General features: G+C 50.6%; 1 protein-coding gene across 1 annotated transcript in view; it reads right to left on the bottom strand.

Moving 5' to 3' along the window:
- Flo1 (flotillin-1) overlaps positions 1–10,827 on the bottom strand; it is a 60,423-nt gene extending 49,596 nt beyond the window's left edge. Inside the window, exons 1-3 of the mRNA XM_077675774.1 lie at positions 10,656–10,827; positions 6,657–6,732; positions 5,299–5,389 (exon numbers count right to left, since the gene is read on the bottom strand). Coding sequence (XP_077531900.1) covers positions 5,299–5,389; positions 6,657–6,732; positions 10,656–10,704 — 216 coding nt within the window. The 5' untranslated portion in view covers positions 10,705–10,827. The remainder of the gene's footprint in view (positions 1–5,298; positions 5,390–6,656; positions 6,733–10,655) is intronic.
- Between the last annotated feature and the right edge of the window lie 6,558 nt (positions 10,828–17,385).

Here is a 17,385-nt window from a genome sequence, read left to right as displayed (position 1 = left end):
GTGCCGTGCGTGCGGTGAAGTGCAGTGCGGTGATCAGTGGAGCGGTGCCGGCCACCCACCTTCGGTGGTTCCCGGCGCACACCAACATCAGAGGCAACGTGGGCGACGGTCTCCCCAACCGCAACGAGACGGCGGACGCAGCCGCGCGAGGACTGACCAACCGCGCGGCGGCGGTCTCTTCCCCACTGCCGAGCTCCGCGACAGAGGGAGGCCAACGCGAAGACGACGACGAAGACGACAACGACGACGTGGAGTGGGACCCGGAGCCCCTCCTCACGTACGGGGAGGTGCTGGAGTGGTACCGGCTCGGCCGGCGCACCGCTCCGGCACCCCACCCGGAACTAACACGACAGCAGGCAGTGCTACAGCTGAACCTCGTTATAAGAGACACTGATGTAAGAGACAAATGGGTATAAGAGACACTATTGACCCACATGGTTGGCTGCCCTATCTTTCCCATTAAATCGACCTCTTTTATAACAGACATCGGATGTAGAAGATTGGTTATAAGGGACAAGTCATCCTTGAACTTTAATCAGTAAATCTCGCCCGCCGCGGTGGCTCAGTGGCTAAGGCGTTGCGCTGCTGAGCACGAGGTCACGGGTTCGATTCCCGGCCGCGGCGGCCGCTTTTCTGATGGAGGCGAAAAGCAAAAACGCCCGTGTGTACGAGATTTCGGCGCACGATAAAGATCCCCAGGTGGTCAAAATTAATCCGGAGCCCTCCACTACGGCGCGCCTCATCGCCTGCGTTGCGTCGGCGCGTTAAACCCCACAATCAAATCAAAATCTAATTAATAATCTCGCTTGTAATAGACATTTTAACTTCAGACGCAGTGCCACCAGTCACTAATTGCAGTTGCTTCCATCCTGGAAGCACAGGTGGACGACAGACGCCTGCAGTCGCTATTTATTATAACTTCAGCAAACACACAGTGGTTCAGTCAGCTATAAAATGACGATGAGAAGCCCTGCCAATGGAAATGCAACTTACAGAAGTGGTTGAAGCTTACTGCCATCCATTGGATGGAGCGCGATCGCACTGCGGGTTCTCCCACGGGCATAGCTCCCAATCAAAAAGCATCGCAGATGTTGAGTCCTGCAAGCATAATGAATAGCCTGAGCACACAGCGGAAGAAGCTGTGCGCTCCGCCTATTCATCAGGCTTGTGAACTCAACATGTACGATTCATCTTCCACAAATGAGGAATGAAAAAAAAGCTTGCAGAATCGGTTGTAAAATATACAGTGTAAATACAGTGATGAAGCAAAGATTCAGAACTGTTTCATAAATTCTGGGGGCCAAACATAAATTAGAATGAATCTTTTGAAACATGCTGTAGCATTCTTTTGAGCTTGTTTTAGTCATAGGGTGCCCACATTGAACTAGGGTCTGATTAGTAAGTGAAAACATGGTACCCTGCTTATAAGAGACATCTCGTATAAGAGACAGAAACTGCTCCCCGGTACGTGTCTCTTATAAAGGGGTTCAACTGTACTATGCCAACTGCAAACACAGTCAGTGATCACGCCGGCGCTCGCGCGTCACGTGTGCCCGGACGTGTACGCCAGTGACGTGTGTAGTGTGTGCGGGCAACATCGCGCAACTCTGGCCCACATCCTGTGGGACTGTGCAGTGCACCCCGTGGAAGCTGCCGACCTCTACGGCCGGCTGCCGGACACCATAACGAGTGCCGTATATTCGACGGACCTGGCCGCACAAACTCTAGCTGTCCAGCAGCTCGAGGCTGCTCTCGCCAGGCAGAAGCGGAGCGAGTCGCAGACGGGGGGGAAAGGGACGAACTCCCGAGTACCTTTCGCGCACCGCTCACGCCGACGCCGGCGGGGCCTAGTCCCGAAGACGTCGTGAACGTGGGTGGGATGTGGAGGCTCTGCGCATCCCGACCTCCCACTCCCTGCTGGCCATAAATAAAGTCTTTCTCTCTCTCTCTACAATAAAAGTTTCAGTTGATTTTATTTCTTTAATACCTACATTAACTTTGCTGACTCTGCTCCCACCTTCAATTGGCCTTAGATTTTCCTGCTAGCGTACCAGTCAGCGAACCGTCACGTGTGCGCTTGTGCAGCGCTTGTGTGGAGTGACCTGGACTTGGAGCTTGATGCAGCGTACAACCTAACATACTAAAGAAACGCACGTTCTTCCATTCACAAACGTGTCGTGGCTTAGTTTCAACTGAGCAAACGAATTGCAACGACTCTTCGGCAGCCGGCAAACTAAACGCAGGACCGACTGACTCTGACGGCTTGACTACGCTACTGCACGGCTTGCTGAGCTTCCAAGTCCTTTTTTTCCTGACGTCACACAAAAACGCCACAGAAAATAGGCGAGGATGCAGAGAGGACAGCATTTTGCAATTGATTTTTCTACTAAATAAATTCACGTAAACACACCCAGAGTGGTCGAAACATAGCCTAGGGACTCCAGACTACAGTTTGCGCTAGTAATCCCGCAATGTTTACAAATCACGTCAGTGTCCCTTTAAGCCTTTTGACATCCCCCATCTTGTTAGCATTTTTAGACGTTAGGGGTGCCTTTAAAGTTGTTGATTGATTGATTGCGGAGTTCAACGCGCCGATGTTTCACAGGCCATGAGGCGCGCCATAGTGAAGGGCTCTGGATTAGCTGTGACCACCTGGGGATCTTCAACGTGCGCCAAAATCTCGAACACACGGGCGTTCTCGCTTTTCGCCTCCACCAGAAAAGCTGCCTCCGCGGCCGGGAATCCAACCCGCGTCCTCAGACTGCCTTTAAAGATCTGGGGCCATCAAAATAATTTTGCAAGCTTTTCTACTATAATGCCCCTTCCATCTTTTAGTGAATCCACAGTTATTCCACTGCCTCATGTCGCTTTTCCTTTCTTCATCTCCTTCACCACCTTTGCTATTTTGTTTTAAGTGACTGTTGGGTTTTCATCAACTAAATTATTCTTACACTACCGCCTTCTGCCCTGATATAGCTAGTGTACAACTTAGTGTAAAATCTTCCCGCTACTTTCATTATCTCATCCATGTTGTGCGTAATATCACCTCTTTCCTAAAAAAGTGCATACATTATACATTTGCCAATAACATGCTGCTTTTTAGTTTCCTTCAAGCTTCCTTAGCTATGTTGTAGGCATGAACGTTGCTCCACCACTGACATTTGTATTCCTGCCCTTCAAAATAAGGTCCTCTATTTTCATAGGTAGCTAAGTAGTTTCTTTTTTCAATTCACCTCCTCAAACAGCTACTGCTGACCAATCACCATCATTAGGTTTCCCTGCAGTATGGCTACAGTATCTTCACTCTCACCAGCCAAATCCATGAATTTGTTCTGGAGAACTATTTTAAAACATCTGTGCTCTGTTTCTTACTGGCTCTAGGTGCAGTTTCCTTCTTTTAATTAGTTTCGTCCTTTCCCTTTTCAGACCTAGCATCGCCTCAATCTGCTCCTTACCGTCCTGTAGTCAAGTGTCGAATCTTGCCTAGCACGTCAACGTTCTGCACAATGCCTGGATAGTTACTTAAAATAAAGCTGATTTCACTTTTAGTTTCCCTGTTGGAGCTTTTCCACTTCCCTTACCTATTCTTTCACCTGCACAAAAATGTATTCATTATTTTCAGGTTGTTACTCTACAAATCTAATCAGCGCATCTTCTCGGCTATTCTGCCTACCTATTCCAAGGCTTCCCACCGCATGTCCGCCCACTTGCTTCTTTCCTAATTTTGTGTAGTCTCTCACACCACCGTGTACTGAGCGTTTACCCGATTCATTGTCGATTTAACATCCTCGTAGAAACTACCAGCGGTCTCACCCTCACAGCTAGACGTTGGTGCATAGGCTTGTACTACATTTAAAATCTATTTAGAGCGAAGCTTTTTACCTCCCTCTCCCCCCACCCTAAGGTTCTGTCGCGATCATTGTTGCCAACAGAAAACTCCCGCGGACAAATAAAAGAACCTACTGGCACCACCAGGAATCGGACGGTGAACGAATAAAGAAATGGAGCGAGAGCCCATTGTCTTAGTGATTGAGCTACGAGCCGGGGGTGCACTCACTGAGCACATCTGCGGGTTTACCCGTTGCGTTCTCGCTGAATGCCATGCGATAGCATCACGGGACCCCTCGCACCGTTGTGCGGTCCCGCCATGGCACGTGTGGCGACCGTGTGCGCACCTCGCTCATGCGCTAAGAGTTAGTAAAAATTAAAGAAAGCTCACACCAACACATGGCATCTCACTTCTCCGTCTCTGCCGCCGATCGTCTAGCAAGGAGTTTGAGCTTCCTTTCATTTTATAAAAAAAGTTTCCACTCATGTACTTTACCACTACAAGTCAACCAACTACCATTCATGGATCATGCATTGATTTAACCTCAGGAAAAATATCTCTTTAAAGTAATAAAGGGTGTGGTTAAGTGCATTTAACTTGTCTCTGGTTTCACACTTTGTAGAGCCATGTGTGTGAATTTAAGTGATGTCGCATGGGTAATCGTGGGTGTCGTTGACAGCTTTGCTTTGCAACCACATTCACCGGGTGGATTGGTGCGCATTTTTTTTTTGTTCCCGCTCAGTTTTCACAGGTTAAAGTGCCTTGCGATTCACTAAATTCCAAATATGGCAAGTTCTACCCACCAGACCTTTCAGCATGTCACAGCAGACGTCACAAATCATGGAGGAAGTTAATTATAAAAAAATGGCCCTTTTCAGGCCACTTTTCTTGGAAAAAAAGAACCGTACACAAATAAACTAAAAGAAACTCAATATGTGTTACATGTTATAGTTTATGCTGATAAAGTCATTGCAGCATGTTCAGAACTCTTCAGCATCCCTTTAAAATATGGCAACGTCACGAGTGACGTTCAGCGGTACCATGCCAGTCTCCTGCACACTAGCAGGTGGCAGCTTTGCACGATTGAGCTACCAACGCTCATCACACCAGATGGGCAAAACTGGTATGATATTGCTTCACAGTAAACGACTGTATTCACAAACATCATATTCTGGGAATTATAGCAACCTGGAAGGTTTGAGAACACCACAAACAGCAAGTTTTACGAGGGGAAAATTTGAGATTCTTCTTATCAACTGTTGACGCCCATGTTTGCCATGCTCCACTATGTGCTTTCCCCGACGGCTGCTGTAGTATATACGTGCACCTCCTAATCCTTGCACACATGCTGGTCTGGCTTGTACACTCGCACACTTGTACACTTGCAGCCACTGGCATGGCTGCAAGTGTACAAGTGATCGAGAATAACCACTGGAGAACCAGAAGAGAAAACGGCCATGGATACCAACCTGGGCTATGCCAGTGACAGATATAGGAACACCCTGCTGTGTGTACACCTTGGGGCTTTCAATCGTCAACGTCATGGTGTTCAGGCTGATCCTGCAGGCAAACGAAAACCACCGCGTTACACACAGCAGCAGGCTGTGTAAATAATGCTACAGGGCAAGTTGAACGTCCACCGTCCCTGTGTCTGCTGTATGTCTTTGGCCTGAGTGAGAGTAACACACAGCCTCAGGGAAGCCACCGAAAACAGACCCTGGCGTGGGTAGCAGCAGCAACGTTACAGGTAGTCGGGGCATGTATAATTAGATAAATGAATTCTTGGATGGCTACAATGATTATGCAGATGAAAACCTGTGATAAGCCCTGGCCAATTTCCCATTGAAACAATGCATAGCAATTGCCTCTACAATAAAAACTCGTGCCAGAAAACTGCGTATAATAAAAGGTTTCAGTGCCCTTAACTGATTATATCATTAGGACGAACCAATGACTGCTGCCACGACAAGAGTGCATTGCCTTGGCAGTTACCTCAACTGAAGCCCCACTTCGTACATGTCAGTTACAGTACCCTTGCCAAGTCATTTACCAGCAAACACAGCCTCACAGGATGCCATTTAACAGCAACCAGGTAAGCCTTTCTTTCCTTGCCTCCAATTTTCGAGATTCAGTCATACCAAAATGTCACAACAATGCATATGCTTCATTAAATTTCAAAGACTGCTTGATTAGTTCACTGTTGCCTCCAACCTGAGTTGTGTTAAGCCCAGTTTGCACACTGGTGCCTCTCTGGGTCTATTGAACTGAGGACAGACAGCTCAAAAACACTAGAACGATGGCAGTTAATTCTCCATGAACAAATAAATATCTCCCAGGCAGTGGAGGGCAGTGAAAAGAAAATAGTCGCTGCAGAAACTTGAGCAAAAGCATCCCTTTCCACAGAACTGTGGCTGTTACATAAGAGATGCTACAAATGCTCGACACTTGAGTGCATGATACGAAAAGGATCCCGTAAGCATAAGATAGTTAAGTTTGCGAAGTATTGCAACAGCAACAAAAAAAGCCAAGCACATTCTTCCTCGCATTTACATTTATGGCCCAAGGAAGCAAGGATACAAACCAGACGTACAAAACCAATTTTGAACAAGTGCTAAGAGGAAGACCGTGAAAAGGCACGGAAAAAGCTTCGTACAGTAACCAAAAAAATTCCCAGCACAGAAGCAGCGGAACATGACTGCAGCCCCCCGTGAAGAGCTAATGAGCTCAGTGTAGCTGCTACATTCAAGCACAGAAAATAACAAGGACCGTCACAGAGCCCATGAAGCAAGCCAGACAGACACCTGCACGCCATCCATCCATCACTCACTTCTGCACTCTCTGAATTATTGGCCAGACAAAGACCCTTCCTCCAGGAACCAGCAGAGGGTGGGCGTGGCAGCACCCTGCAGGAGGACAAAAGAGAGGAGCAGGGGCAACAGCCACAGGGTTGGCCATGGCCGAGCATTTCATACAAACAAAGAAGCTGCTTAAAAAAAAAAAAAAATGAAACTGTTACAGGCACAGTATACTTAAAAATTCAATTATATTGTAAAACTACGCCAGTAAAGCACTAAGGAGCCACATGCACTTCGAAAGAAAGAAGCTTTCTTAGTGTTTCTTTGGTACAAGTGCACTAAATAAGCCCTTTGTGCAGCATTCAGAGCACAAAATTACCACTTCTATCTACAGGGCTCTAGTATTCAACTTTTGGCGAAGGGTTTCAAAAACTGACCAACACCCTCAATTTGCAAAAGCACAATCTGAACAATTAAATATGGCAACAGTGTAGTTGGAGAAGCGTGGAGGCCATGAACACTCGTCTCCAACTGCACTCAGCTGGACTACAACCAGACGGTACAAAGCTTGAAACAGTATTTAAACACTGGATTAAGGGTGTTTATTATTAACAAGGAATGGTTAAACACTGGTTGCGCTTTATGAACAATGCAACACCTTCAGTAGAATATATTCCTAAAAATTGAGATGTTCAACACTTGAGGTAACACACACCCAAGAAGCATTTGGCCTATTAACTGTGCACAAGTGAAGCACTCCAGCACAGTTTAAAGACCTGAGAGTTTGATATGCAGTAATTTCATGCACAGAGATAGTTTTACAGTCACATCGCAGCAGGAACCAAGCTTCTGTATGCCAGGTGAAGCAGCAGACTCCATTAGCTGTAGTGCCAGTGCAGCAGCCTAAAACTTTGTTGCAGCCTTCTTGCCTTTAACAGTCATTAATTTACTACCATATGTTATTTCCAAGTTCACTTGAACACATCTGCGAGAACTGAAAGCAAGAAACTGACTAGGCAACAGCCTAACACTCGGCACAAACGATCAGCACAGGCTGCAACTAAGAAAAGGCAGCAGGACGGGGCTTCACCATTGCCATGATGCAACACCACTGGTCACTACTGCTTGAGACTAATAGCATCTTCGATAAACCGCACTGGTGCGCACCATCTGTCCTCGATAAACGGGAGCGCACCATCGTGGAGGAAATTTTGGTTGCCCCGTCGCACACAGAGTCGACGGCGGGGTGCAATCCCGAGATGCATCATGGAAGACGCCAAGGAAGCGGCTTCCTCTGCCGTTTGCTACAATGACAGCGCATCGATGCGCTCTTGGGAATGTAGAATCGGCTGCATATTGTTGCTGACAAGAATGGGTCGCTTGTGAATTCATCGGACAGCGATGGAACGGGCTCAGAATGGCCCCAATAATGGCCAGAGATTGCATATGAGCACACAAACATTATGCCCATGTAGGAATTTTGCTGACTGCAAAGAAGGCTCCGTGGCTAGCCAATTGGAGTAAATATAGGAGCTTTGCATCCATTCTGTACGAACAAAGTATCACACACAGTCACTGGAGTGCCTAGAACATGAAGGGTCTACATATTTTGCCGTAGCTGAGGGATAGGTCATGACTGCATGCAGGCACTCACTTTGCTATGGTTCTCAGAAGACGAAAGCAACTTGTAGGTGGCTGTTTAGTAGGAGTACGTTGTCGCGCATGTGTGAGGGATGTGTTAGCTTTCAATTAATATCAGTTTGGAGCAGAGCTGTGTCATGCTGAGCTGCTTTCTTTCCACTCGTCAATGCTTTCATGAGTTGTGCTCATAGCCCAAGAAATTGAGCTAGTGTAGAACTGCTCAGTTTGTCCTCAATCAACGCTCTGTGCTGGTGCGCACCGTCGTGGGCCACTGTGCAGGGGCACTGGTTTTGGCGGAAACCCTGGTGCATGTTTATCGAGGACACTACAAGTGGTTCCGATACTCCAGTTTGAGGTTGCAGCATGGTGAACAAGTTCACGTTTCCCAGGGCTTGTACTCGCATTTACCAAAACCACAAAACAACTATATTCACTTTGTAATGCCCTCTGCAAATGTGCTTGATTCAGACTTGTCATGGTGACAAAGCTTACTTCCATAAACATAGCTACCATTCAAAAATGTAGTCCAAGCATTGCCATAAACCAGAAAGGTAAATGGCAATGCCCTAAAACTGCAGTTTTCAACCATGAATGGTGCAGAGACCCCTGTAGAGCTTGCAAAAATGGAGGGCCCCACAATGACCTATATTGATCCATGTCATGTCAAACAATTCGCACATGCAGCCCGTCGGCCCGGCCCCACTTAATGTCCACCTTTTGAGGTTGACTTTTATGCTGATGCATGTTATTGTCACATGATTTGCTCTTGCAGCTAAAAGTCGCACCACTGTTTACATGTTGCCTTTTGGGTGTCCAGCTTTTTGCATAGCTGGTGTACAGTGCAAAAAGCAGACATCAAATGATGTGCTATACGGAGAAAAAATTAACGTACATGTCATGCAGCCAAGCCACATTTTTGCATTGGTAGCGAGGTTTGGCAAGGAGAAATGAATAGGGGGGAGAGCGAGTTGCAGAAAAGGCTTCAGGGACCCCTAGAATGTTCTTGCGGACGCCCATTTGAGAGCCACTGCCCTAAAATATGGTAACTACAAGGTAATTGCAACAACCTGTCTATACTGGTAATAGTTGCACAGGTAATATTTCTATTATTGGTTCAAAGAAAGCCACTATGTCAAGCATGGAGCCAATGTGGATGAGTGGCAACTGAACAACGCTCAGATGCAAGTGCTGGTGGACTGTGTTTCTTTGAACTTTATAAGCAACAAACAGAGTGTCTTAATGCTGTGTAACTAAGAGCAGAGCAAGACTTCAGACTACGCGTCACCCACCTGGACTAGGTAAGCACCCTGTTGTGCACTTGAATCACGCAAATGCTAAGACATAGAATTCAGGATCTTTCAAGCAGGCACGAAGCCAAGTGCACTGCCTGCACTCTAGTTTCATGGCAGACTGCAGGGATGCTTGAGGTGGATCACTGCACAGGTATGCCGAAACCGACCGCTTGCAGCAAGTGTCGCCTATTTAACGGTTCTACGGCTTAGATGGGTTTATTTTTGTCTGTTTTTGCCTTCTCCAGTCGGAACAGTTTTCTGTAGGATTATCTTTTTGCTTTTGCACGCGAAGAGGTAGCAATGCCACGTTACACCGAAAGTAGTCTAAAATCTATTATAACGAACAAACGCTGCTGAAACGCACCTGAACATTCCAAACAAGCCTGTTCGATAACTGCACGATACAGTATACGTCTTTAAGGCTTCCCAGAGGTATGAAGTGAGTATAAGCAGATTAACGTCCCGCGAACGAGCAAGAAACTTTTATACCGCTGCCAAAAAGAAAAATAGCGCCGAGATTTTACACAAATATGTATTTCAAAAACTGCCCACCAGTACACATTTACTCCTCGCAGCGCACATTAAAAGCGCAAATTTGTCCGTACGTTACGCAAGGGTACACCACAGCCAAAGGCGAAAGCTACTCGCACGCCTGTGCGAAGTACAGCCAGAATTAGCGCGACTTAGCGCCAGAATATTTCTGCAGTGTAATGATAGTGTCACAAAGACAAAGACGCCGAAAGGCACGAAGCAATTATTAAAGCGGTGTGCCTAAGCTCTGCATAAATTTCGGAGCTATCCAAAGAAATGGAGTAACAGGGTGCCGCTGGCGCTTTTAAGCTGGAAACAAATTTCATACGCGCCGCTGGTGTTTCTTGTAGACTGTGAACTCTTCTTCGGGGTAAAAAAGATTCCAAAAGTAAGTAAGATTGCCTAGAACTGAAACTTCAGCGAAGCTAGGACCGTAATATTCGGAGAACTCTGCATTAATCAACGGGTTGCAAGCCTAGGCCTATTGTTGATATTTTGCGGGAAACGGCTCGCGAAGGGGCGGGGCGCAAAGTAGCGAAGCAGTCGTATTCTGGAAATTAAACTTACCGGACACGACCAAGGCCTCATTGGGGCCACACGCGACGAACCCGACCATGGTAACAGTCTAGTTTCACTCAGCGGGCCACAAACAGCGGACGACAGAGCATAACAACAACCTAACCCGCTTTCCTCTTGTTTGTCGCTGCGGATGACTCCGATCGCGCAGCGCAGCGGCCGAAGATAAAAATCGTTCGCGAACACAGTGTTGCCTAGTGACGCTCCTATTGCCGCTACTTTCGGAAGACACGTTTCACGATTCACATTTCTTGATTGTTTCGATATGCGTTCGCTCCATGATTGGTGGTTCATAGTTTGTCCAAGAAGGATCACTGCTATGCTGCCTTGAAAAACACGAAAAAGCAACTTAGTCCTCCTGTGCTAATTTAATTTCAAAAATAAGGCGTCCTACGCTCAGTCGTGACAGACGCCTCCAGGGACTTGCGCGATTCACTATAGTGAATCGCGCAAGTCCCTTGAGGCGTCTGCTCTGTATTTCAGCGGAGGCGTTGGCTTGACGCGGAAGGCGTGAGGCCCGCACGGGCGGCGGGCCCTCTCCGGCACCCAGCCAAGGGTCCGGATGTCTGGTCCGCAGGTGTCGCTGGATTAGCAGGCAGGCGTCGTCCGCTGCCGCCTGGGCCACCGTGTACGAGCGAGGCAGCGGTAAGCCCCAGCGGCCAGCTCTTCCGCCCGCTCGTTGCCGTCCAGCCTGATGAGGGCGGTGACCCACTGCAGGCTCACCCGAGTGCCACGGACCACCAGCTGCGCCGCCTTCTCCCGGATGCCCCGCACCAGGGCCGCCCGGGAGTCGCACAGCAGGGCGCAGCGCTCGGGCTTCGTCTCTAGCAGCAGGTCCAGGCCCAGTTCGATGCCCAGCTCAGCCGTGGCCGAAAATCAAGCATAGGGCAGCCGCACCTGCCGGGTGGCTTCCCCAGCATAGCGGCCGCTGCGGCAGACCCCTGATACTGCTGCACAGAGACGTCTGTGTACACGAGAACGTGCACGCATCTAGGTCGCCCCAGACGACGCCCCAAGCCAGCTACAGTTAGATGCAGCGGGGCGTCTGCCCCACGTCGGCCGCCAGAGCAGAAGCCGGACCGCCAGGTCCTGCGTCCACGGGGGCTTTTACCTCCTGATTAAGCGCCAGCATGCGCCCCAAGGAGCGAATGGTGGTGGCCCCGCAGCCGCTGCAGCAGCGGGCCGCCTCCCTCGGCTCGCCGCAGCAGGTCAATCTGGCCAAGCGCCCTCTGGTCAGCCGTCATCTCAAGGGTCCACGCTCCCGCCTTGGACAGCGTCTTCTTACACGGCGAGCGCTGGGGCAGGCCGAGGCATGCACGGACCCCCTTGCAGTGATCTCTTTCCAGCTGCTGCCAGGTTGGTTTCCGCAGGCTCACCAGCGGCAGCGCGTACATCAGGAGACCCACCGCCGAGGCGCTGTACAGCCGGAAGGCCGTCCGCTGTGAGCAGCCGCTGTCCCGGGCCACCATCTTGTGTACTGCCGTGGTGGCCAGCTGCGCCCTGGCTCGGAGCTCCTTGACTGCCTGTCGGAAGTTCAGCCGGTGGTCCAGGGTCAGCCCCAGGTAGCCCACCCTGGTCCTCCACTGGAACTCCTCGTCATCGATGGTCAGGCGCCGGATACATCTGCCGACGACAGCGTCCGGATGTGCCAGCATGGCGTCGGTCTTGCACGCCGACAGCTTCAGGCCGACGCCCGTAAGCTTGGCCCGGACTGTGTCCATGGCCGCCTGCAGCTGCTGCACGATGGCTCCGCCTTGACCCTTGGGTCCCAGCACCCACAGGGCGATGTCGTCGACGTACACCGAAATATACACCCGGTGGCCCCCTCCTCTGGTCAGGCAGCCTGGCAGTGCTGCCATCCCCAGGTTGAAGAGGAAGCCCTGGACGGAGAGGAAGCTTGAAGAGGAAGCTAACGACGGAGCCCTGCGGGATTCCCACGTCCACCGGCCGAGGAGACGACAGGGCGTTGCCCACCTGAACCTGCGCAGCGCGGCCCGTCAGGAACACCTCGACGAAACCCCGCAGTTTTCCCACAATGCCAACCTCCTCCAAGGCTGTGGAGATGGCGTGGCACTGCAGGTTGTCAAATGCGCCCTTCACGTCCAGCAGCACCAGGGCCGCCACCTGCTCGGAGGCCCTGGCGTGTTCGAGGGCCGCCACGACGTCGGCGATGGAGTCGGTGGCTGCCTCCGGAAGCCCGTCAGCTGCTCGGGGATGGTCTCTTCCTCCCCTGCGATGGCCTCCATCCGCCGCAGCGCCACCCGTTCGAGCAGCTTGCAGCCGCAGGATGTGAGGGCCACGGGCCGGTACGCTGTGACTGCCACGATGCCCTTGCTTGGATTTGGGATGGGCCTCAGGATGGATGGCAGCCACTCAGGCGACAGCCGGCCCGTGTCCCATATGCGGTTATAGGCGGCCAGGAACCGGCCGAAATTAATCTCATCCAGATTGTTCATCATCTGGTAGGTGAGGCCGCCTGGCCTTGGCGCCGACTTATGCTTGCCGCTGCGGAGGGCGCTGCGGAGCTCAGCCTCTGTGATGGGAGCGTTGTTGAGAGGGTGATGTACCTCCTTTTTCCCTACAGAAGTAGCAGCGGGCATTGGTCCCGCCTGGTGCGGTGGCAGGAAGTGTGCCGCGAAGAGCTCGGCCAGCTCCGAAAAGCTGGCCTGCTTGGGGATGGCCATGGCAACCAGGGGGTTATGGTTCCTCTGGGGCTTGATGACGAAGTTGAAGATTCTCCAGAGACGGCGGCATCGCGAGACGGCCTCCAAGCTCACGCACAGCTCTGCCCAGCGCTGCCGGCTCAGGCGGTTGGCGTGTCGGCGGCAGGCCGCGTGCACGCGACGGTACGCCATCCAGTCCATCCGCTCCCCCGATCACTGGGCCTTCCTCTCCACCCGGCTGCGCACCTCCCGCAGCTGCAGCAGCTTCAGGCCCAGCGTGGTGGCCACCTCGGCTACGGTACAGCTCCGTGTGGCTCGCCTAGAGCAGCAAATCAGGCCGAACAGCTCGACTCCCTCCCCCAGGTCCTGCTCGGCCAGGCAGCGCCGGAACCGGTCCCAGTGGGTGACGTGGTGCAGTGCGGCTCGATTGGTTGTCCTGTCGGGTGGTGCGATGTGCAGCGGGCAGTGGTCAGAGCCCCACGTTCTGGACTCCCTCCTCCAGGTGGTCTCAAGTACTACGAACAAAATATTTTCGGACTGCCACCTGTAAAGCGTGCTTTTCTGTAAGAAGAGTGCGTATATGTGAGGAGCCAACGTTCAGGATCTAGGAGACGTGGGGTGCCGGCCAATTTTCGGCCAAATTCCATTCTTTGGTTTGGGCGAGTTGGTACATAGCGAGGTATCGAAGCGCAGCACAAGACGCGGGACAGAAACACAGAAGACTAGGGTGCCTCGATGTGCGCCGCGGGCGCGCATCGAGGCACCCTAAGAAGACGACACACAGAGCGACCCGCCGCGGAGGCTCAGTGGCTAAGGCGTTGCGCTGCTGAGCACGAGGTCGCGGGTTCGATTCCCGGCCGCGGCAGCCACTTTTCTGATGTAAGCGAAAAGCAAAAACGCCCGTGCGTACGAGATTTCGGCGCACGTTAAAGATCCCCAGGTGGTCAAAATTAATCCGGAGCCCTCCACTACAGCGCGCCTCATCACCTGCGTTGCGTTGGCGCGTTAAACCCTACAATCAATCAACACACAGAGCGCTAACTCCAACTTTAATGACACAAAAAATCCAACCACCACATATATTGCCGCGAACCATGTATGGGCTTGTTTATTTATTGTTTGTTTTTACTGGCCGGCCACGCCCGGCTCTGTTATCTGTGTCCCAAGCGAAGCGCGTCTTCCATTCTTTATTTTTATGCCGCACGGGCTATCTCATTCAGTTAAGCGGACTGTTTCGTCTTAACGTCACTACCCAGAATAATCTTCGCTGATCTACAATGTTCTAGATGTAAATCGACGGTTCCAGAAACACTCGCGACGAAAGATAAAAGCCTGCAGAGCAGACGCCGCGGCATTCGAATCGCCGGAGCTCGCCTGCACACGTCACTTTGTTGACTGCTGCTTCGCCGCCTGTGTATTCTTTGAGTTGTTAGGGGAGCACAAGTTCGCTCCAATAAACTTGTTTTCTTTGAAGACAACTGCGTCGTCTTTGATTTCGTGACAATAGTGCTCTTATCAGCCAACATGCCTTATTTGAACCAACCAGGATGTAGTCAACAGCTCAAATAAAACGGCGTAGAAGTTTAACATTGTCAAAAAACGATAAAAGGATCACATTACAAATACACCGATAAAAACCGATCAAAAAACTTAAGAAATAGGAAGTTGCCAAATGCACGCAAGGGTAAGCAGAAAACTCATGCGCGAAAGACACACGCTCCGGACAACAATTCACGGGTTTGACCATAAAAAATCTAACTCTTTGGCCCCGAGGGCTACCGGTGGTTTCGAAACGCAACGATACCGCAAATCAGCAATGGTTTTCGCTTCGAAAATTTTGCGTGTAAGGGGGTGTCGGTGTTTGGTCACAACAACACACTTCTCAAAGAAGGTTGCACTTGATTTGCACTGCAAAACGCCTTACGTTTTGCAGTGCAAATCAAGAAAGCCCCGGTTCTGATTACGAACGTTGTAGATATGCTCCTTTTAAGCGTTCGTTCAGGCATCTGCCCAATCGCCCCACGTAAACCTTGCCGCAACGTAGCGGAATCTGGTACACGACACGCTCAGTGCACTCAATAAATTTATTCCTGTGCTTTGTCTTGCATGAGGGCTTCGCCGAGCTATTAGGCTTTGACAACCGGCTGAGCTTTCCTAGCTTCTCGGAAGCAGAAAAAACTACTTTTATGTTGGAGCCAGAAGCTATCTTCTTGAGATTATGGGACAACCCGCCGCGGTGGCTCAGTGGCTAAGGCGTTGCGCTGCTGAGCACAAGGTTGCGGGTTCGATTCCCGGCCGCGGCGGCCGCTTTTCTGATGGAGGCGAAAAGCAAAAACGCCCGTGTGTACGAGATTTCGGCGCACGTTAAAGATCCCCAGGTGGTCAAAATTAATCCGGAGCCCTCCACTACGGCGCGCCTCATCGCCTGCGCTGCGTCGGTGCGTTAAACCGTGCAATCAGAGATTATGGGACAAGCCATGCAGGTACGGGATCACCGCCACCTTGCTTTTCTCCGTTGGCGGTTGTGCATCATCACGTTCTTTCATGCGTGACTTCCTGAGTATGCGCTCAGCCACCGATACCATAACATGAGTTGGGTACCCTGCTTCTTCCAGGCGTACCGTGTGCTTTGCAAAGCTTTGGCCCATTTCGTGCTCGCAAGACTTCTTCAAGGCGTTGGTAAACCACAGGTTGACGATACCTCTTTTAACAAGTTTCGAGTGGGCAGAGTGATAGGGAAGCAATGACTTATTGGCTCTAGGTTCGTAGCTCCAGCAAATGTGATTGTCGTGAAAAGAAAAACATATGTCAAGGAAGCGGATTCTATTCTGGACAGGTAGCTCAAATGTAATTTCGAGGGGTGCTCGTTTTGTCTTCACCATGGCTAGAATTTCGTTAGCGTCTGGTTGGATCTCACAAGCGGAGGACTCTAGGAGGAACAGGTAATCATCGACGTACCTGAATACCTTTCTGTTTTTTGTGCCTGCGAGGGAGTTTGCTATGCTGGTATCCAGTTTAGCTAAGTACAAAATCACTGAGAATGGGTGCTTAGCTAAACTGGATTTGTACTGGATTTGTTTACAGGTAAGACATTGCCTGCATGATTAAGCAGGCTGAAGGAAGATGTATTAATTACTGCGCTGAAACGCCTTATAGTGGGTCAGTTAGTCTCCTGGTCTCCGTTGAAGGTTTTCCGCCACCACAGATCTTGCTCGTGTCAGGCGGAATGTAGCGCAAAGCGTAGGCAACAAGCTTAAATGACCACAAGGACAGCTGCCAACTAGCAACCAAAAATATATTACTTCTGAGGGCACTGGGGCTTTACTGGTACGAAGTCTCTTCCGCGTGTGGGATGCACTTTCGGAAGTACCCTATGCTCAGTAGCAGGTGGGTTCCCCACAACATTCGGCGCCGCCTGCATTCTGTTCTGCAGGACCGACGGTACGTAGTTGCTGTTCGATCTAAGCCGCTCCCACTCCTCCTGGACAATGGCACAGAGCGTGTCCGCTGAGAGGCCGCGCAGCTGTCGGTGGGCCAGAGCAATCTTCATGTTACCCCAGACATTGGGGCTCTTCGATTTACAGTCTCGGACTCACCGCGGACTATCTGCGGTGAGTCCGAGAGTGTAAATCGAAGAGCCCCATTGTCTATGACATTGAGGTCAGGTGACTGGGGAGGCCATTCGAGGAATGCCTCGTCACGACTATCTAGCAAAGCAGCAACTTTTTTCCACTTGTATATCGGCGAGTTGTCATGCTGCAGGATGAAGTAATATTCGGGAAATGGTCTTTCAACAAGGTATAGGAGCAGCACATCGTGGCAGTCTAATCGGGGAAGTGAAAAGAAAAAGCGCTCAGTTGTATGCAGAAACTACACAACGCGCCACAGTGAGGGAAGTGCGCTTTCCCGCAATGCGGTCGCGGCGCGCTAGGACGTTACAAGCATGCCAAGAGTTAGGCCGGGTTCAGACTGTTGACGCAACTGTCGTAATAACTATAAAGAATGACGCCACCTTCGCGTCTCAGCCGACCGAACTGCGTGAAACGCCGTTTTTTTAC

Source organism: Haemaphysalis longicornis, unplaced genomic scaffold (genome assembly GCF_048455015.1).
Source record: "Haemaphysalis longicornis isolate Haplotype H1 unplaced genomic scaffold, Haemaphysalis longicornis Haplotype H1 scaffold_1, whole genome shotgun sequence".
Taxonomy (NCBI): domain Eukaryota; kingdom Metazoa; phylum Arthropoda; class Arachnida; order Ixodida; family Ixodidae; genus Haemaphysalis; species Haemaphysalis longicornis.
Note: the sequence above shows the minus strand (reverse complement) of the source record. Positions and strands in the feature narration are given on the sequence as shown.